The following is a 23451-nucleotide window of genomic DNA, read 5'->3' as shown; positions in this document are numbered from 1 at the left end:
GTACCTCCTCCGCCCTCAAACAGGATCCTTACTCTATATTCTTCACACTCACCCTCTCTATCTGGCCATTGCCAGTGTAGGTGGCCACTTCTTCAGCTTCGTCTAGCCGAGTATTGAGGTTAGCAATAACCTCAGAGTGAGCCAATAGCTTAAACTTTTTCACCAGTGAGTCCCTCTCTCTCTCTCCTTAGATGCTTCCGGGATGAAAGACATGAGTGCCCACAAACTTGTCAACTTTTTTTATAGATTTGGGTCACGACTAAAGTGTTAGATGTTGTTTGGGTCATGTTGAAAGTGTTGGTTGTGAGGTTGATCACAGATTTTTTTGGTTTCAGCCTAGTGATGTTGCATTTTTTGTGAAAAATGTCTGACACCCAAGCTTTTGGCCACAAAGCAAGCTCCTTCTCTACTCACATGTCAAGCCTACTTTGTACTTCAAAGTATGAAATATCACCCGTGTGTAATTTTTCTTTGGCTTTTTATGTTGTATTCTAACACTAGCAGATAGTGTGGGTGTGTCCCCCTTCTAAAACATTCTCAATTGTTATATTGTAATAAACAAATTCAAAAATTCCTACAATAATAAAATGAGGAATATAAGTAAAGAGAACAGAAAAAGGGTACGAGCTATTGAAAAAACATTATAAAAAATAATTAGAATAGCCTATTAACAATGCAAAAAACTTGATTGTTAAGGAAACAAAAAAAACTAGTGTTCCCTAATCAAACCAAATTGGATGATAGAGACATACAAATCATTAAGAAAATAAATGATTTAAGATAACTAATTAGGACACATACAAATTATTTAAATAAAGAAAAAAATAGAATAGACTATTGAACTGCAATGATAACTTGAAAACCATGCAATTTTTATATAAAATAACCAACTTATGCCAATGTTTCAAAAAAAAATATTGATTCAAGTCCTTGTTTCAAAAATAATAATTATTCATCCGTTAAAGATGTGCTTACCAAAAAACTCGTCGTCAATGATTATGAAAAACTCGATGTTGAAGTGTCATCAATGAATCACTAGAAATAATTGGCAAAAATAGTTGTCAAAATTTTTTGACTAAGGAAAGCACATTTAAGACCACTAGTTGGAGACCACAAAAAACCTAGTTTATGCAAAAATAACCCTGAGGTGCAAACAATCGGTTTTAAATAATCAAAGGATCGCATTTAATGCTGATACAAAAATCCTCAACCAAGAAAGAAATTTATAATATATTCATCTCGAATATTTGCGTTGTTTTGGCAAATCCGCAAATTAATCAACAATTTTGCATATACAAAACATATTCGTCCAAAGAGATACACAAGCATGATTCACGAAAGATGTACATTATTTGCGATGATCGTTTGAGAGTATAAACTTCACTTAAATTCGCAACATGTTATATGTGAATGTCTACACACATTTGCGGATCTCCTAGAAGATCATTTACCCAAAGGAGATTTTCATGGCATCTCGTGAATGTCATACAATATATGAGAATATAATACCTTATTTGTGAACATCAACAAAAGTGCAAAGGTCGAAGAAATTTACAACACTAAGATGTGAATGTCCCTAATATTTGGGGACATCCTTGAAGATCAATTACTTGAAGAAGAAGATTCGATATTTGCGAAATGCAGGTTTTAGTTAAAAATAGTGAATCTACATTTTAACAAAAGTTTGCGATAGCCTGAGAGCATACTAATATATCAGGTGAACCTTAAGAGGCTCTCTCATGCGATGGGTAAAAAAGTCCTAAAAAATTGACAATTTACGAATTTAGACATGAAACAAATTCCAAAAATTGTGAATTCATTTCAAGAAACATGTCATTTTTGTGGTACAATAAGGTCATTTTCCACTATAATTTATCCTTGCAACTTGTCCTAGCAATGGAAAACCTTTTTTATTTGTCCCTTATATTTGAGGCCAAAAGCTACAAGCAATTGCCTGAGCAACAAATACAAGCACTTAAAAGGTGCATGCAACGCCAATCACTTGGCAAGAATAAATAGTTTTATACAAGTCATAATACAAAAACCTGTGCTCCAGGCAGTAAATTAATATCCGACCAAAATCTGTATTTCCAACAAAATAAAAAACCCAAGAAAATGTATTGGGTGGCATGACAAGTGAAACAGAAGGGAACTCATAAAGCATACAATTGAAGCACACAAAAAGGTGTATGTCGAGATGATTTTGGTTCAGGGCAGCGATCTAAGAGGTCCACTACCACAAGTTCTTCACCATACAAGTATCTTACTGACCATCTCCCTTCGCAACAATAGGCTTCCTTTGAAGCTCAACAAATAAAAAACTTTCCCACTCTTCATGAAATCTTTCTGGAGAGATTCTTTAAACCGCAACCCACACATTTCAAAATAACAGTATTTGTTGTTGGATCCGGTTTGATTACAAACTTCACACCCAGAAAATCTCTTATGTTTCTTAATGTTTGTATTGCATACGGCGAGAGTTTTCCAACACGAACCTTGGAAACATCTTGAGGGCACAATGCACAAAGGAGGAATAGCAAACCCTAAAAAAATCACAGAAAGAATTATAAATCATAATCTGTTTATCCCAATTTTCAGACATTGACAATCACAAACCTGGTGTGTTGAATCGACCACGCCGCCCTGCTTAATCTCTTCTAGAAGAATGGATGTGGCTTGAACGCCAAGATCCTCAGGAGGCATAGGAGCATGTTTCTCCTCCTCACCTAAAATGTTGTCTTCCTCGTCACCTCCAGAATAACAAGCTGAAGATCCAGCAGATATCAAGCATCCAGTCGTGGTCTCAGCAACTAATGATATACCATAACCAGGAGACCTGCCACAGAAAACATCCACAATTCACATAAAAGACCTTAAGACAACTAGACAAGGAAAAAAGCATAGCGACTAAACTTCCAGCATAAGAGAATAGCAAGCAGAGGCTCTGCATGCAGCCCAAAAGATGCAATAAACATTAAACAAAAAATTAAGCTGTTCAAAAGATAATGTAAACAGTCTATTAACTTTTAACGAAAACTGAAATTTTGAACAGTTATAACAGTAGCAGAAAGGGCAACCATCAAGAATCACGATACCAAAATCAAGCTACTTGTGACCTCTATAAACATACATAGAGAATAAAAAGGGAAGATAATGTGAACAGACACCAGTAGATCACAGGAACAGTGTCCAACAACTAATTTTTATCATATTTCTTGGCAAACCATTGGTTGAGTAAATAAAGAAAAGTTTCTGCAATTCTACATAGTCACCAGTAGTGTTAGTGCAGCCCTTAGATGAGTCTGTAATGAGATATTGCGGAAATATAAAGAGTGCATACAAGCACATACAACAATGAATAAAAGAGAAAATATCACAAGTCCACGAAGGGACAATACAAGCACAAGCCTTTAAGAAGGCAACAATATACAAAGCCTTTTATTGAAAAGAGAGAGGAGCTCTCCAAGATAAAAATACACAAGGGGATCACCCCTATTTATACAAGAGAAGGAGGAGGAAAAAGGAGGGCCAAAGGGCCTCAAAAGGAGAGCCAAAAGGGGGCTCCCATAGAGTCGTTGGGAGCCCCCAACGGTCACATTTGCGACCGTTGGGGGCTCCAACGACTTCTATGTTGGAGCCCCTTTTGGTCCTCAAAAATAATAAAAAGAAAAATAATAAAATAAATAATAAAAATTACATTTGATCAAAAAGGAAAAAATAGTTGTTTTCTAAAACAACTGTGAAATTACAAAAATACCCCTATCGGGTATTGATGTAATAAACAGAATATATATATATATATATATATATATATATATATATATATATATATATATAATAGGTACATTTTAACACCCCCATCAAACTTTACGGGGGAAGGACGGAAAGTTTGCCGAGAAGAAACATGAACCGAGGAGCTGGAAGAGCTTTAGTGAAGAAGTCTGCCAACTGATATTCTGAAGTGACATATGGCAGAGCAATAGTTCCTCGTAAAAATTCGTCACGAACATAGTGGCAATCCATTTCGATATGCTTCGTACGTTCATGAAAAGTATGATTGCTTGCGATATAGATGGCACTCTTATTGTCGCAACACAGCTTGGAGGCTTCAGTAATATCAACTCCCATATCTTTAAGCAAACTGCGAAGCCATACAAGTTCCATTGTTGTGGTTGCCATTGCCCGGTACTCAGCTTCAGTGGATGAGAGTGAAACTTTCTGTTGCTTCTTGCATCGCCAGGCAATCAATGAGTCCCCTAAAAAGACACAAAAACCAGTAGTTGAGACTCGATCATTGGGATTACCTCCCCAATCTGCATCAGTATAAGCAAGAAGATTCAAAGGGGAAGAGGAGGATAGAAATAGCCCTTTATTGATGGTATTCCGAATGTAGCGAATGATTCGGAGAACCGCACTCATATGCACGGTTGTAGGAGCATGCTGAAATTGACTGACTGAGTGAACCGCATGAGTGATATCTGGTCTGGTGATGGTTAAATATGTAAGAGACCCAATGAGTTGTCGGTACGGTGTAGGATCTTCCAGAAGAACCCCATCTTCTAACCGTAACTTGGCATTAATAACCTCGGGAGTCTCTACCTTCTTATCATCAGAAATCCCAGACTTAGAACATATATCTGCAGCAAGCTTCATCTGTGACAAAATATATCCTCTAGGAGAATATGCAACCTCAATTCCAAGAAAATATCTGAGAAAACCTAAATCAGACATATCAAAATTATCTTTTAACATATTTTTAACATTAATAATACTACTTTGATCATTTCCAGTGATAATCATATCATCAACATAAAGCAACAAAATTACGATACTAGAACATGCATTTTTAACAAAAAGAGCAGTGTCAGTATAACAAGAATGAAATCCTAATTTTATCATGATATCACTAAAACGATCATACCAAGCCTTAGGAGCTTGTTTAAGACCATATAATGCCTTTAAAAGCCGAAGTGTTTGACCTTGCTTAATATTTATTCCGGGTGGTGGATCCATATAAACTTCTTCACTTAAACTTCCATTTAAAAAAGCATTTTTTACGTCAAGTTGATAAATAGGCCATTTTTTGGTTGATGCGACAGCTATTAAAGTTCTGACACTTGTCATACGAGCTACGGGGGCGAATGTTTCTTCGTAATCAATACCATATTCTTGGGAGTATCCCTTAGCAACCAATCTTGCTTTATATCGTTCCAACGAGCCATCGCTTTTAGTTTTAACTTTGAAGACCCAATGACAACCAATAGGTTTTTTGTGTGAGGGTAGATCAACTACTTCCCAAGTATTGGCCTTTTTTAAAGCATTTAGTTCAACTTGCATTGCTTCAACCCAATGAGGTATAGATTTAGCTTGATTATAGTGGGTTGGTTCAAAATAAGAGTGTAGAGTTATCAAACATGCCCGATAGTTGGGAGTTAAAGAGTCATAGGAGACAAACCTATTTGGGGGTATTGATATTCTAGAAGAATGCCTAACTTGTGGTTCCTCAATGGATTCGGAAATTTGAGAGTATTTTTCGAGGGCACTAATAGGTTTTTCTTGATTTCTTCTTGAGTAAACATTTATATTGGCATTGCTATCATGAACATTTGTATTTGAATTATTATCATTTGAGAGTGTTATGTCAAGAGGGGATACCTCGTGAGTGTCATCTATGTTTTCAAGAGAATCTTCTTGTATGTCATCAATAAGATCATATAAGAATACATAATCAATTTCATTTGTCTCTTCTATTTTATCAAAACCGTTTTCTTCTTCGAGAAATGTTACATCTTTTGAAACATATAGTTTATCATTCTTAAAATCATAACATCTATACCATTTTTTATTTTCACCATATCCAAAAAATACACATTCAATTGCTTTGGGAGATAACTTATCCCTTTTATGTAGTAGGACAAAACATTTGCAACCAAAAATACGAAGTCGATTAAAATCGGGTGAAAACTTAAAGAGTTTCTCATAGGGAAAAACATTTTTTAACTTAGAAGAGGGCATTCTATTGATTAGATAGGTTGAGGTAAGAACGGCTTCCGCCCAAAATTTTTTTGGAATATTTCTAGACACAAGCAATGTTCTAGCAGTTTCTATAATGTGCCTATGTTTCCTTTCCGCTAGGCCATTTTGTTGAGGAGTCCTAGGACATGACTTTTGATGACAAATGCCATTTTGGCTTAAATAGTTTTGGAATTCGTGAGATAAGTATTCACCACCGGAATCGGATCTTAAAATAGATATGTTACTTTGAAATTGATTTTGAACCTTTTTATGAAAATCTTTAAAGAAAGTAAATACTTCCGACTTATGACTAAGGAAATAAATCCAAACATACCGAGTAAAGTCATCAACAAACGTAACATAATATGAATAACCCCCTTTAGACATAACCGGATAAGGACCCCAAACATCCGAATGCACCAATTCAAAAGGCCTTGATGAGAAAAAAGATCTAGTTGGAAAAGGAATAGACTTCATTTTTCCAAAAATGCAATCTTTGCAATTAATTTCTTTTTCCTTACAAAATTTGTTTCCAAAAGGAAAGAGATACATTTTGGAATAACTTGGATGACCAAGTCTTTTATGCCAAGTTTCCATATTTTTTTCTTGGACATAAGAACAAAAAAAGTTTGTAGGGAGATCAAGATGGTCCATATAATAGAGGTCTCCCTTTCTATGGCCTTGCCCAATCCGCTTCCCGGACCGGAGATCCTGCACAAAGCAACCATTAGATGAGAAAGATATTTCACATCCATGGTCGGCAATTTGAGAAACCGAAAAAAGGTTTAAATTTAATTTGGGAACAACTCTTACTTTTGGAACACAAAAATTTTGAGAATCTTTAAAAGAGCCAATACTTGAAATTTTCAAAAAAGTTCCATCGGCCGTTGAGACACAAGAGTCCTTTGAATTGATGCAAACATCACTAAGTGCATTCTCATGAGGGGTCATATGAAAAGAAGCTCCGGAATCAAGGATCCAAGAATACGTACCGGGTGATGATGTCGAAGCAATGGCCGCACCCGATGTGGAGGAAGAAACTTTAAGCATTTGTTGGAGAGCCATAGATATTTGTCCAAGAGTTTCTTTAATGTCATTGTTTTTGCCTTCATCTTCTTTGGAGGTGGTTTCTTCAAGAGAGGCTACTTTAGGCTTGAAGGCTCCCATAAGCTTTGGACAAACGGGTCTAATGTGACCCGGCTCATTGCAATAATGACAAACAATCATTTTTCTTCCTCCATTGTAGTTCCCTTGTTTCCCAAAATGAGGAGGCTTATAGGTTCTAACATTGTTACCCGGTTTGGATACGGCAAGGACTTCATCAACATGCTTACTCATGCCAAGCCTTGTCTCCTCTTGAGTGATTTCGGCAATAGCATCCTCAATAGGAGGAAAAATAGATCTATGGAGAAGTGAGGATCTCACTTGCTCAAATTTGGGGCGTAGCCCAAAAAGAAATTGAAACAATCGCTATTGTTCCATTTGTTTTTGTCTTAAATCAACATCTTCCATAGAAACCCACTTTGGCTCTAAAAGAGCCAATTCATCCCATAGTGGGTTAAGGGCACTATAGTAGTCTTGAATGCTAGAATCACCTTGCTTGGTGGTTCTAACTTTTTCTTGCAAGAAGTATGCTCTTGCAAGATCCTTTTGGGTATACATACCCCTCATAAAGGACCAAGCCTCATTGGCTCGACGAAATTTAGCTATATTAGCACATACCTTAAGCTCCACATTGTTTATAAACCACGCAAGGATTTTTGCGTGATTGCTTTCTCAATCTTCTACTTCCTTTTGATGATTTTCAATGGCCTTGAGACGAGCATCTCCCTCAAGAGCTTTTTCTTGATCTTCTTCCATTTTTGTGAGCATAAGCTTCGGTTCCGGAACGGTCCCTATGACATAACCCCAAAGCTTCTTCCCTTTGAGATTATTCTCCATTGCCGATGCCCACATCATATAGTTCTTTCCATTGAGTTTGAAAGAAAGATCAATCTTTGTTTCCATGATGTTGCCAAGAAGTGAGAAGATGTCCACCAAAATAAGAGATACACGAATCACACCTTTCCTTCAAGAATCGAGTGGCTCTGATACCATGTAATGAGATATTGCGGAAATATAAAGAGTGCATACAAGCACATACAACAATGAATAAAAGAGAAAATATCACAAGTCCACGAAGGGACAATACAAGCACAAGCCTTTAAGAAGGCAACAATATACAAAGCCTCTTATTGAAAAGAGAGAGGAGCTCTCCAAGATAAAAATACACAAGGGGATCACCCCTATTTATACAAGAGAAGGAGGAGGAAAAAGGAGGGCCAAAGGGCCTCAAAAGGAGAGCCAAAAGGGGGCTCCCATAGAGTCGTTGGGAGCCCCCAACGGTCACATTTGTGACCGTTGGGGGCTCCAACGACTTCTATGTTGGAGCCCCTTTTGGTCCTCAAAAATAATAAAAAGAAAAATAAAATAATAAATAATAAAAATTACATTTGATCAAAAAGGAAAAAATAGTTGTTTTCTAAAACAACTGTGAAATTACAAAAATACCCCTATCGGGTATTGATGTAATAAACAGAATATATATATATATATATATATATGTATATATATATAATAGGTACATTTTAACAAAGTCAGCCCCACCATTTTGTTAATTCCTTCACTACCCCTTTGACCCGTACACATGAGCAAGCCACAATATTTTCTCTTGACCATTGCATATTTTTCTGAATCAGCTTACCATTACTCATATTTGTTTAGTTTTTTTTTCAAAAAAAGAACTTACATGAAAGGTGACCTGGTAAAAAAAATCTAAGATAGCAATGGTAGGGTCATCCAGACTCCATTACCAAAATTTCCAAACACTGCAACTCATCAAAAGACCAATCATCATGGCAAAGCCATTACAGATTCCTATATCGTCCAAACTCAAATTAAATTCCTCTTCCCCCTAATCCAAAAATAGAGTTCTCACAACCTTCCAGCCAGACATGATAAATCTCTTCAGAAGTAGCTAAAGCATGAAGAAAAGAAAAAAAAGGATAATGGAGAACAAATATCAGCTAAGCCATCATCGAGACATCAGTATCTAGTATCTACCAAGCCATCTGAAAGACAAATCAGCCAACGATGAATAGTAACAGAACCAGCTATATATATATGAAAAAATATTAGCTACTAATGAAGATAAGGAACTAATGAACTAGAAATCATAGGTGCAAGTTGTATCGACTCAATCTAACCACATAGATGCATTCAGCATGGTTTGTTTGCTAAGAACCAAGCCTTGGATCATGCTTTACTAATGTACAAACGTGATCTTTTGAGTAATGAAATTTTGGCATATTGTGGGCCGCTGATTTTTTAACCCCTTTAAAAACCTAATTACTTATCATAATCACATGATTCAAAACAAGTTTCATACTAAACAAACCATGTAGATCACATCGGTAATATTTGATCAACAAAAAATTCAAAATTTTGAAGAAAAAAGTGATATCTACTCATTAGTTCCTTACCTTCATTAGTAGCCAAGTAGGAGTAGGTGATAACAAAAGTTAGGTGACTACAGCTAGCGAACAAGGGCTTTCAAGATGTTTTCACAAATCTGATCACATAAATGTGTTTAGCATGCTTGATTTGCTTGAAAAAGATATTTGGATCATGTTTTTTAATAAAAAATATATGTTTTAATAAAAACATGTTTTTTAAACCTTGAATATTTATGAAAATTTTTAACTGTTAATTTTCAATCCTTATAAAAACCTATCTGTAATCAAACTATCCAAGAGTCAATATCTATAAAATCAAACATGTAAAACACATGTGCTGTCAGATTTAAGAAAAACATGACTAGTTCCCCCAAAGCCCCTCATGATGGCTGTCCATATCGATTGGTGCCTAAAGCCATCATGAGGGATTTTGGAGGGAACTTGTCATGTTTTTCTTAAATCTGACAGCACATATATGTTTTACATGTTTGATTTCATAGGTATAGACTCTTAGATAATTTGATTACCACACACAGGTTTCTATAAGGATTGTAAAAACAAAAAAGCGTCTCACACCACTTGTTAACATGAACAGTGATGCAAAATGTTTCTTTAAGATCTGCAGTATATAATTTGGTCATGCCAATTCTCTTAAAAATTGTTATTCAAACCAGATGTTTGCAGTGATTTGACTTGAATTTATCTGACCAATCAAGTACCCAAGAACTGTTCAAGTGTTCATCGATGTATAATAACACGGAAAAACTAGGTTAAACACATTCATGTCAAGGCATGAGTAATCAAAATCCAATTTGGTCTGATCAAATGTAAAATTTGTACAATCTATTAAAAACAGGGGATGCAACTAAAGAAATCAACAGACCCACCATTCATTATATATCCCACTTTCAAGGAAAAAACCAGTGGTGTATCATTTGCCTTTAGTGCTACCGGCACAACAAACAACAACAACAACAACTACGCCTTCATCCCAAAACAATTGGGGTCGGCGATATGAACCAAAAAAGAAAATCATTCTGGGTCTTCCACATGAATCCTTCTCCTCCAATCATTTCTATCCAATGCCATGTCCTCGGTGAGATTCAAAGCATTCATATCCTTTCCTATCACCTCCATCCATGTCTTCCTAGGCTTACCCCGACCTCTTTTAACTAATATATTTTCCCATTTCTCCATCCTTCTAACTGGAGCATCATTAGGCCTTCGCCGAATATGTCCAAACCACCGTAAACGATTCTCTCTCATCTTATTTTCAATGGGTGCAACGCCTACCTTCTTACGTATCTCCTCGTTCCGAATCTTATCTTTTATTGTATTTTCACACATTCATCTCAGCATACGCATCTCAGCTACACTCATTTTTTGAATATGATGTCTCTTGGCAGCCCAACATTCCGTACCATATAGTAAAGCGGGCCTAATAGTCGTCCTATAAAACTTTCCCTTCAACCGCAATGGCATTCTACGATCGCACAATACTGCAGTTGCACTCTTCCATTTCATCCACCCAACCTTTATCCTATGATTTACATCTCTATCAATTTCTCCATGCTTTTGAATGATAGATCCCAAATATTTGAAACAATCATCCACCGATACTTCTTGATCACCAAGCTTCACTACACTCCCATCACTACTTTGTTGCTTACTAAACCGACATTCCATGTATTCTGTCTTACTCTTACTCAACTTAAAACCTCTTGCTTCCAATGTCTGTCTCCATAATTCTAACTTAGCATTAACCCCAGCTCTAGACTCATCAATCAAAACAATATCATCAGCAAACAACATACACCATGACACATTTTCTTGAATTGATCTCGTAAGCTCATCCATCACTATAGCAAATAAGAAAGGGCTTAATGCAGATCCTTGATGTAACCCAACCGTTATAGGAAAATTGGTTGTCACCCCTCCACAAGTGCGGACATTGGTTACTACTCCTTCATACATATCCTTAATTATACTAATGTACTTGAGAGAAACATCTTTCTTCATCATTGTCCACCAGAGAACGTCTCTAGGTACTCTATCGTATGCCTTCTCCAAATCAATAAAAACCATATGCAAATCTTTGTTCCTCTCTCTATTTCTCTCAATAAGTTGTCTAAGAAGATGTATAGCTTCCATAGTTGATCTTTCAGGCATAAAACCAAATTGATTTTCCGATATCATGACAATCTTCCTCAACCTAGACTCAATCACCCTCTCCCAAAGTTTCATAGTATGACTCATGAGTTTTATACCACGATAGTTTGTGCAATCTTGTATATCACCCTTATTCTTATATAGAGGCACCAAAGTACTCTTCCTCCACTCATTAGGCATCTTATTTTTCCGCCAAATCCTGTTAAAAAGATTTGTCAACCATTCTAAACCTTTCTCTCCCAAGCATTTCCAAGCCTCGATAGGTATACCATCTGGGCCAACTGCCCTTCTTGATTTCATTTTCTTCAAAGCCTCTGCAATTTCTTTCTTTTGAATCTTGCGCATGAAGTCACGATTCATCTCATGAAAAGGAATGGACAAGTCTCCAAGATCTTAAGCATGACTTTCATTAATTAGCTTATCAAAATAATCTTTCCATCTCTCCTTGATCTCCTCATCTTTGACTAAAACCCTTTGTGTTTCATCTTTGATACATCTAACCATACCCAGATCCCTCGATTTCCTATCTCTCATCTTTGCAAGCCTATAAATATCCTTCTCGCCCTCTTTGGTATCCAACTTGTCATAAACCTCATTATATACCTTATCCCTCGTGTTCCGAACTACTTTTTTAGCTTCCTTATTTGCTATCATATACTTCTTCAAATTCTCATTATCCTGACTCTTACTTAGATTTCTATAGCACTCTCTTTTAACCTTAATAGCTAATTTGACATCCTCATTCCACCACGATGTATCCTTACCTAGCGGTGCACCGCCTTTAGACTCACCCAATACCTCCTTAGCCACCTTTCTCATGCCACCCGCTATCTTATTCCACATTGATTCTGAATACTCCTCGATACACCAATCAGCTGCCTTAACTACCTTCTCTACAAACATTCCTTGTTTAGCTCCTTTCAGTGCCCACCACTTAATTCTAGGATCTATCCTATGTCTATCCCTTTTGTGGCATTGTCTAATTCTAAGATCTAAAATTAAGACTCTATGTTGTGTAGCTACACTTTCTCCCGGTATAACCTTACAATCGATGCAACAACCCCTATCTCTCTTTCTAAGTAGGCAAAAATCTATCTGACTCGTATTAACCCCACTTTTAAATGTTACTAGGTGAGACTCTCTCTTCCTAAACCAAGTGTTTGCTAAGATCATATCATAGGACAAACCAAAATCTAAAACCCTTTCTCCACTTTCGTTTCTTTCTCCTATGCCATAGCCTCCATGGATACTCTCAAATTCATCCCTACTAATGCCTACATGCCCATTAAGGTCACCGCCGATGAAAAGCCTTTCTCCATAAGATATCCCTTGTACTACTCCATCTAAATCTTCCCAAAATTGACGTTTAATGGAATCATCTAAACCTACTTGAGGTGCATAAACACTAATAATATTAATAATCTCTAAACCTAATACTAATTTAATAAATAAAATCCTATCACCCTTCCTACGGACCTCAACTACATTATCTATAAACTCACAACTCATAACAATCCCTACTCCATTCATATTCCTATTTATTCCTGTATACCAAATCTTATATCCCCAAGGTTCTATCACTTTTGTTTTCTCACCTACCCATTTGGTCTCTTGTAAACATAAAATATCAATCTTTCTTCTACACATAACATCTACTAACTCTACCATCTTACCAGTTAAAGATCCTATGTTCCAAGTGGCTAACCTAATTTTATGGTCTTGGACTAACTTCTTTACCCCCACCCGTCCAACAAAGTGAGGGAACCCTTGCCTATTTGACACCACACCCGGGCGCCGGTGTGACGTGTTGCTTCCGGGCGACGACCTAGCAACCCTTGCCCATTTATCACTGCCTCCGGGCCTATAGAGTACACCGCGTCGCTCAGGGAACGCCCCAACGAAATTCTCATATTGGTTCATATTCATAGGGTATGACTAAGTTTTTTATGTTGGCTGTCACAGGCCTACCGCAACCCTCCTCCTTTATTCGAGCTTGAGACCGGCAGTGGATAACTAAACAAGGGTAAACACAAGAAACCAATATTGTGTGAGGTTTTTAGTGCTACTGGCCTTTATCCAAAATTATGCTATTTCCATTAAAACATTCCTTTAATGAAAAACAAAATAACAAGCAAGGGTAAACACAAGAAACCAATACTGTGTGAGGATCTTGGTTGTCAAAGGTAGCCTCGGAGGCTTGGGTGTAGCCGCCCCACCTCCTTGGCGATGCAGTTTGGGCAGTGGGGCCCTAATTTTTGGGCTAAGTGCCGCCCCACCTAGGCGGGGAACGCCTAGGCGGTTTATAGTCATTGACCATGTATCAACGACTATAAAAGAGGGGCCCTTTTCCCTTTTCTTTTCATTTGCTTGCACTCGACTCTCTTAGGGCACAAAGAACAATTTCAAAAAAAACAAAAGGTACTCTCTCTCTCTCTCTCTCTCTCTCTCACTTTTGAAATGTTAATAGGATGGTTAGAGAAAATTAGCAACTTTCTTTTGAAATAATGCAATTTTTGCATTGATTTGAGAACAATCATTTCTAGAGATATTATTTCAGGAACAATTTCTAGGATTCATTTATGTGTTACTAAATGATGCATCTAACCTTACTACACTATGCTTGAATCAGGTAAAGTTGGGCCCCCAAATCTACAAAGCTTCATCAAGTAGTTTCCTGGTGCTTCCTTTGATCCTAGTAGTAGTATAGCTCCTTTTATTTCAGCAAAATTTATGCATATGTATCATGTAAGCTTTGATCCCTTAGTGCAGATGATGTAGACTGACGAGATCTTAAAAACTCATGTTGGATATAGTTGGCCAATTTATGAAGTATCACATTATGCATGGTCATCTGTTTGTTTTGAAAGCATGTAGTTAACAACCTTTGTTCTAGATTGTATATGTTGTTTATTTGGCCGCCCTAAGGTATTATGTTTGAAGTTTGGTTGGTAGGTTGTTATTTGTTTGATTTATCTGCCCTTAGCTCATGCAGTTTGTGTTACTCTCTCAATTTAAATGTGCATAATTGTGAGATGGTTTTGTTCGTACAGCCTATTTTTACTTGTCACTAGGACATATACCTGCCCTTGATTTCTCTAGGTTGGTAGGGCTGCTCACCTTCCTTTTGCCAGGTTTTAAGCACAACTAATAGTGCCATGACACCAACAATTATCTTCCACTGATGCAGCTGCTGCGTTACTCTCACTTAGATCTAGCACCAGGTTATAGTGTTGATTAATTTTATGTTGGATACATGTTTGTTGTTAGTTTTACCACTTTCTTTTAAGAATTTAGATTATTTTTAAATTATTTGGCATTTGTTTATGGTTGTTTGCTTGGTTTATTCAATTGTTTTTCTTATCATTCATCAAACACATTACTTGATTCTTTATCATTTTTTAGAACAACGATGGAAGGGGCTTCTTTTACAAGTGCTATCTGGTCCACTCCAAGCTCGACATTTCCAAATTTAGAAGATAGGTAAAACTTCAAGCGAAGATCAAGTGATCCAGCATGAGAGTGGGCCTACATTAAGGATAAAGTTATAAACACAATCCAATTTTGTAAAATGCCTGAGATATGAAATAACTTATAAAGGAGACATATATAGAATAAACCAGCATCTACTTGGGATTGGAAGAAACGTGAAGGCTTGTGATAAGACAACTGTAGAAATCAAGCAAGTACTTTCTAAGTACATTGAGAAATCGAAGAAGAGAGATGAAAAAAAGAAAGCCCGTTAATATATATGAAAGAAGTGAAAGTTAACAAACAAACCACGTTAGATAATCGCTTCAAAAAAGAAAAAAGGAAAACAGTATTCGAGTATATTAGTAGGTGGTTTTATGACAATGAAATATCTTTTAATACAGCAAAATTGCCTTCATTTTACAGTATGATTGAAGCTATAAGCTAATTTGGATCAAGAATGAAGCCATTGTCATATCACAAGCTGCGAGAACTACTTTTGCATAAAAAAATAAAGAAAACAAAAGAGTTTTTGACCAATACAAAGTGCATTGGCCCAAATATAGATGCAGCATAATGTCGGATGGCTGGACTGATTCAAAAGGGCATTAATTTATTAATTTTTTGGTTAATTATCCTTTGGGGACAATGTTTTTTAAATCGGTTGATGCACTAAATGAAGTAAAAGATGCAAATTTGCTTTTTACATTGTTGAAGAAGTTGGGGATGAAAATGTGGTTCAAGTTGTTACCACTAATGCCTCCAACTACATCAAAGCGGGTAAGTTGTTGATGGATAAGAGTAGACATTTATTTTGCCCTCCTTGTGCAATGTTGCACATTGTATAGATTTGATGTTGGAAGATATCGGAGAATTGAAAAAGTTGGAAAACATTTTTAGAAAAGCAAGGCAATTGATAGTATTCATATACAAACATATTCAATTGTTGAGTATGATGAAAGCACATAAACAAAGGGACTTAAGGGACTTACATAGGTATGCAGTGACGAGATTTGCAATTAGATTTTTTTACTCTAGAAAGCATATATAATTGCAAAAAAAGCCTAAGGTCCATGTTTGTTGGAGATGATTGAGCAAAAAGTAGTTTATCAAAAACTTCAGTTGGTAAACGATGTGAAAGCATGATTTTGAGTTTAAAATTTTGGAAGGGAGTGAATCGTGCTCTGAAAACAATGACCCATTTGATTGACATACTATGATTGGTTGAGAGCGATGAAAAGCCTTCTATGGGTTACATCTACGAAAAAATGGATCATGCACAGGAACAAATCAAGGTATAATTTATTTTCTTTATTCTACTAATTGTAAATTTTGTTTTTAAATTTTAACTTAGCTTTTATAATAATTATTTTTAATTATTTTACTTAATAGGCAAATTTGAGCAATGATAGAGAAAGATATGGCCATGTTTGGGAGATAATTGATAAAAGATGGAGCAATCAATTGCACAAAAATTTGCATGCAGCAGGCTTATATTTGAATCCAGCCATATATTATGAGTATAAAAATATTGAGTCCAACGAAGAGATAAAGAATAACTTATATGATTGTATCAACCGTCTTGTTCGAAGTGAAGTGGATCGAGATGCACTAGTAGACCAACTGATAAGATGTAGAACTGCTAGTGGGCCTTTCGGGATGGACTTAGCAAAGAAGAAGAGAAAAGTACAAACGACAGGTAAGATATTAAATTTTATATACCTTGCTTTAGATTATTTTTATAACTTATATATTTTATTTATATCTAATTTGATTTTTTTAGTGGATTGGTAGATTTCTTTTGTCATTAGTTGTCCCCAACTCCAAACCTTTGTTGTTCGAGTCTTAGGCCTCACATGCAATGCATCTAGTTGCGAACGTAACTAAAGTACTTTTGAAGTGGTAAAATATTATTTATTACTAAATAGTATTTGTCAGTTTGTATATATTTAAACTTTATTTTTTTTTTTGCAGATTCATACGAAGAAAAGAAACTGACTTTTGCACAAAAAGTTGAATGATTTGGTTTTTGTGCAATATAATTGAAGATGGAAGCGAAGATATGATGAGCGAATCAACAAAGGAGATCTCGACCCCATCATCTTAAGAGAAGTCGATGATAACAATTTGTGACCAAGTGAAGATGAGGCAGTCTTCGAAAATGACATGTTACTTACATGTGATCTTGTTGATAAGGCACCTGGGGCATCAAGGCATAAGGCGGGGCCAAGAACGTGTGCTACTAAACACCTAAGAAAGAAAAAGTCTGACAAAGGAAAGAAGGTGGTGAGCGTGGAAGAAAAAGAGGAAGAAGCTAGATCTACAGATGAAACTACAGAAGAAGAGTGATATATCGTTCAAGATGATGATGATGATGATGGACTTTCGAGTTCATCATTTGAGGATTAAATTTAACTTGTTATTGTAAACTTATTATAAACTTGTTGAGGTTCTTTAACTATTTTAGACTTGAATACACTTAAAGTTAGTTATGTTATATGTGTAGATTTGTTAAATATTTGCATGCCTATATTTTTATTTGGTGATTAATTGGTTATGTTTTAATTTTTTGTATAAGTTATCAATTACATGGTTTGTTTATTTAATTGTTCTTTGTTTCATTTTTTAACATGGTTATGAGTTACATTGTTTTACATCTTTGTAGTGATTAGATTTATTAATTTGTGTTCTAAAAAGTCAATGGAGGGTGAAGGTCTTGGAAGATGCCTCTCAAAAGATCCTGCATTGAAATATTGTACAGACTTAGAGATGCCTCTCAAAGGAATAGTGAAGTGTAACTTTTATGATTTTATAATGCATGGAGGATTGTATAGATTTAAATGTCATGTTATGGGGCATATCAACTCCACTTTGAAATTATGTACACATAGAATTCCTTCGGATATTCATGTTGAGCTTCTTATTAGTCTTAGATAAGATGATGAGAAAAAGGCACAAGTACATGCAACATTTGTGGAACAGATTGCCAGAGGTGGTCCCTGATTCAGAAGATGAAAACGACCTTCCATCATCATCTCAAGCCACTAAACGATGCAATAAACGAAGAAAATCGTTGAAATGAAGTTTGCTAATAAAGAATGAAGATGACTTTCATATACAGATATATGTTTTTGAATTCTATGTTTAGTTAAATGTATTGTGTTGTTAAATGTTAAATGTTTTGTGTTGAACAATGTATTAAGCAGGTTATATAATATAATTGTCTTATACTGATCAATGACATATTTTGTTATGTTATTGCTTATTGTTGATTGATTTTATATTCTATACATGTTTGTTATTAATTTTAGTAGTTTGTTTACAAATTTGTATGTTTTTTTATTTGAAATACCGCCTAGGCCTCGCCTATGCTTTTTAGGGGGCTCACCCCCTACGCTCTGCCTAACACCCATGACAACTAAGGTGAGGATGATACCAAAGGAAGAGAACAAAATTTCACATAATATCGCAGATCCCACTATAAAATGTACCAAGAGGGCCCTTAAGAGCTGCACTAGCAAACCTATATAATGTGCACCTCTTGCTAGCAGTGCTGCACCAAATAAAGGAAAGTGACAGGAGCTACATTTGCTGAATGTGAGCTGGTTAGAGAATGGCATGCTTCCTTATTGTTGACGTGTAGACATGACCACCACTTTTCAAGCAATTCTACAATTGCAAGTGGCTAGAAGAAAACAAGAATCTGAAAACAAACGTTTATGACCTCTTGTTTCCACTTTCCTCCATGTGTGTTTCAGGGAAGCAGCAGAATGGAGCCAACCATCAAGGCAGTGAATCCACATCAATTTCTAATACCTTGCCGTTGGGAAAATTGGTCTGTGAGGATAAGTGGACTGATCACAAAGGTTGAGAAAATGCTATTTGTCATGGCATCTGTGTTCACACACACACAGCACAGCACACATGCATGCACACACACCCAGAGAGAGAGAGAGAGAGAAAATTTCAGTGCAAAATTCTTGATGACCTTAAGAAACCTAAATGACACTCAACCCGAGTCACCATGCCTAAAAGCCAATCAACAAGAATGAGAAAAAGCTGGCATGCACACCTTTTAGCATCAATTCAGTTCAAATTAGCAAGCTTGATGGATTAAAATCCTTCTTCAATACAGTGAATAAATGCAGTTATTCAACCCTCATAGCATAGTTTTTGTAGATAGTAAGCTACATACCTCCCAGCTTGCTGACCTGACTTATGATCTGTGAATATATAAACATCAGGAAGAAGCTGGTTGAGGATGCCTCTAGCAGAATTAACCATACGATTGTCCATCTGAGGAGATACCTTTGTGGAGTAAGTTACTCCTCGAATACGCTTCACCATTCCTTCATCAACCCAATTTACGGCCTGCAGTAATTCTTAAGATGAAACAGCTATGAAGATAACACTGCTGCCAGCATGTGAAACACAACAAAAGCCAGACTTACAGATAAACTATTATGAACAATTGGTATTTGCAGATGTACTTCACCACCACCATGAGGAGGAGCTCCTCGACTGATAATTTTCAATTCCAACCCTTCTAGTGGTACACCAAAGTGCTTGAGTATATGTAAGGTGATCATTCTAAAAGTGTCAACACAAGGATCTTTGTTATCATTTGTAATTCCTGGAGGATGAATCGTCTTAGAATTAGTATTGAAAATTGACAATACTACAAAAAAAGCAGTTTAGGAAGTAAACAAGACATCTACAAGTTAGCCAAAAGATTTAGCGTGCATTATACCAATTTGCACAAAGTATTAGTTTTGGCAGCAACACAGAAGTAAAAAACCTCAACTGCACAAAGTACAGTAGGCGTTAGTTATTAGAGCTTCAAAAAATATGAGACGAGCATTGAATCATACCATAATTAGTTTCATAACACAAGAAAGCAATAAATAACCCAAACAACCATAAATCAATAATATGTCACTCAAACACTCCTAAAAGAAGTTAATGATATTCTTCACAAAGATCACTACTTAAATGTGCAACCTTGCTCCTCTCTTTAAATAGATACCTTCCATCCTTCACTGCTTGGTTTTCACCTCATTTACCTATGCAAATGTTCCCCTCAAAACCTATTGTTCCTTGTGCTTGAGAGCCGAGAGGTTGTCTACATACACTCATAAAAACAAACAAAAGTGAAATCAAGTCAACTTAGATGCTCTTCAAATTCTCTTAAGAATCATTATTGTGGTAAAAGAAAGTTGAGGAAGTCCTCTTTCAACCTGACTTGCAGGAATTACCAAAATTAAGCTTGAACATTCATTCACCTTGTGAACCATCATAATTCCTTTATAGTGCCATCTTCCTTACTGTTACTCCAATCTATTTTTCCCACTTATTTAGCTACGAATTTTCATTTTTGCAGTTGCTAAAAGCTTTTCTTTTTTCTTTTTTCTTTTTTCTTTTTTCTTTTTTCTTTTTTCTTTTTCTGGTATAGGAAGCCATGATGAAGGCTGACGCCAATAATTGAAAAAACTCTAAAACTGTTAGCAAGTGAAAATACTACGATAACTAGTGCTCTCAAAGAACCTTTTTAATTTGGAAAAGTTTTCAAATTTTGCCTTTTTTGAAAGCCATTATATTATGTATATTCCTTCTACATAGGCTTGATCCTTTTGAGAGTGTTTCATCTTTTAATATGTTGAGTTCTTCTTTCAAGAATAAGACAATAAGGAGCCACAGATGCTTATACGCGGGGAATTAAGCTACCAAATTTTACACGAGGAAACAAATTAATTCCAAAGGCAAATTTCTTATAAGAATGGGTTTTTAGAGGTTCACAGGAAGAACTGGAATAGTTGATGGTCGAAAGAAATAAGACGATAAAGCCTCAATTCGATCAATTCTTTCTTGCGATCTCCCCAAACGGGTCGCCAATGCACCAGATTCGGCGAACTTTTAGAGATTTACTTCACAACATCTTGCTTTAGGAGTTGGAGAGACAGACTAAGCAAACTAAACTGAGGGAATGAAAAGAAAGCGCGCAAAAAGAACATAATTTGAAGATCGCAATCGGTGCGTTTACCTTTGAGAGTTATGGAAAGGTTTCTCTTGCCAAAGAGACCCAATATGATCAAGGGCTCCAAGAAATATCCGATCGACCGGCTCGCCCCGCAGTCGTGGATCAAGTTCTTTCCCCCCAACAGAACTCCGGGCTTGTACTTCAGCTTCGTCCCTACCGAACAGAAAGATCATCATCAACAGAGAGAGAGAGAGAGAACCAAAAATCCCCTAAAAAACATAAAACTCTAACAGGCTGAACCCGTCGATAGAGATGAGAAAAGGAAGAACGAGCGGGATCCTGGTCGAACCGGTCTCGTTGATCTCGACGGAACAATCGTCTGAGATCTTCTCGAGGAGGCGGAGGAGAGAGATCTCGTGGGGGCGGAGGCCAGGGGAGGAGGACTCGGATCGGATGTCGTCGATGATGATGGGGTTGTTGGAGAGGGTAGAGAGGAATAGACGCTGCCGGAATTGCTGGGAGCCACGGAGCCGCGTGAAGGAGATCTTCACCATCCCTTCTCTCCTTCTTCTCTCTCTCTCTCTCTCTCTCTCTCTCTCTCTCTCTCTCCGCGCGAGAGCGAGCAAACTAATCTTCCGCTTGACGGTCCAAAGTAAGAAGTACCAACCAAATCCAGAGCCAACGCAACGTAGAAATTAGGGTTGGGTGACTTGGGAGTTGGAGTCCGTGACTATAAGGATGTAAACAGTTCGGATTCGGGTCGAATATAACCATTATCAGATCTAATCGGATGTTGGCTGTCACAACGACACATGGACACGAGGACGTGATGCGAGTTTGAATCCTAAGTTCAAAAGTTTTTGGAAAACATAAGATATTTTTGAAGAAAATTTCCAGACACACCTAAAGTTTGGGTATTAATAAAATAAAAAATGATCCTACATGGTTGGGGGGTGAGGCTAAGGTAGGTTTGACTTAGGGGTGTCTTATAAAGTGGTGTGAGTTTTATGAAAACATTTTTTAAAACAATATTTTTATTCAAAATCAAGTGAAAGCCCAACACTAAAAATATAAAAACCGGCTTGCACGAGTGGTGGAGTCCGGGTCGAACTCAGGGAACGGAAAATATTTGTATTCAAACACACAAATTTAATTGATGATATGTAATTGAAATAAAGACTAATTCAAATTTGTTTAATGACATTTCATTAAATTTTATATTTGAATTTTTATAGAATTTAATTTGAATTAATTTAAAATTTTATCTAGTGGAATGGAACTCAAAAATTAATTGAACTTTATAATATTGTAGGAGTCTATAGGTGGGTTGTCCCATCTTATGTGACACTCCATTTAAGCTTTAAAATGTTAAATTAAAAGCCTAAACTTTAAAATCAAGTTAAGTTAAAAACTTACTAAATAACAAGGTTTGCATTAAAAAGTTGAAAGTTTTTTTTTTCAAAACTAGGTCCCATAAGGTGGGGCGTCACCCCTACAGGGTTTTAAGGAGAATGGGTTGGACTAAAGTAATAAAAAAAGAAAAAAGAAAACAAAACAAAAGAAAATATATATATATATATATATATATATAATAGACTAGTCAACTTGCTTGTCAAGCAAGTAAGTTGCTATTTCATTTTGGAAAATGGGTCAACCCCATGGGGGTCGACTAACCCTTTTATATATATATATATATATATAGTATATGCTATGATATATAAAGTATATATTATAGGTCCTAAGCTAACAAAAAAAAGTAAAAAAGAGAAAAGAAAATGGAAGAGGAAGGAGAAAATGAAAAGGAGTATGGGTTAGATAAAGGGCTGAGATATAATTCAGCCCTTGACCTGTCTTAACAAATTTTTGTTAGACTCAAACTGATTTTAAAACTCAACCTTTTTTTGCATGTTGTGAACTGCGGAATTTGACCCAACTTTTTTGAGTAAAATATCATTAACCTCATCTTATCTACTTCTCAAATTTTAATTAGAGCTTTTCCTACGCGTCTCTAAACTTTCTTTCAAAAATCAGCCTTGGATCATACCCAATAACAAGATATTAATTTTCTACTCAGGCTTGTCAGGCCCAATACCCAAGTCTAGTCCAGTCACCTAATTTGACTTTCATGATCCCGGGCCTATTTCTCCCAAACTTGCATGAGTTTGACTTTGCAATTTTTATAGAGTTTTTCTCTAAAGTATCGAGAAGCTCTACCTAAAAAAATCAACCAATTTTGTTCATCCATTTAGGAAGAATTATCTTTTTTTTCAAAAACTTGTCAAACTCAAACAAAACCTGTTTTGAACCTCATCCCCTTTATGACATATC

At 36.2% G+C, this 23451-nt stretch overlaps 1 protein-coding gene across 1 annotated transcript; it reads right to left on the bottom strand.

Moving 5' to 3' along the window:
• Positions 1-1983: 1983 nt before the first annotated feature.
• LOC149820474 (RNA cyclase family protein) lies at positions 1984-21830 on the bottom strand. The gene is made up of 6 exons (XM_089982607.1): positions 21473-21830; positions 21187-21336; positions 19598-19779; positions 19342-19517; positions 2617-2836; positions 1984-2543 (listed from the first exon to the last, which is right to left on the bottom strand). The coding sequence occupies exons 1-6, from the start codon at positions 21675-21677 to the stop codon at positions 2334-2336; spliced, it is 1143 nt and encodes a 380-aa protein (XP_089838733.1). The 5' UTR covers positions 21678-21830; the 3' UTR covers positions 1984-2333.
• Positions 21831-23451: the final 1621 nt, after the last annotated feature.

Source organism: Nuphar pumila, chromosome 12 (genome assembly GCF_984573655.1).
Source record: "Nuphar pumila chromosome 12, dmNupPumi1.hap1.1, whole genome shotgun sequence".
NCBI classification, from domain to species: domain Eukaryota; kingdom Viridiplantae; phylum Streptophyta; class Magnoliopsida; order Nymphaeales; family Nymphaeaceae; genus Nuphar; species Nuphar pumila.
Note: the sequence above shows the minus strand (reverse complement) of the source record. Positions and strands in the feature narration are given on the sequence as shown.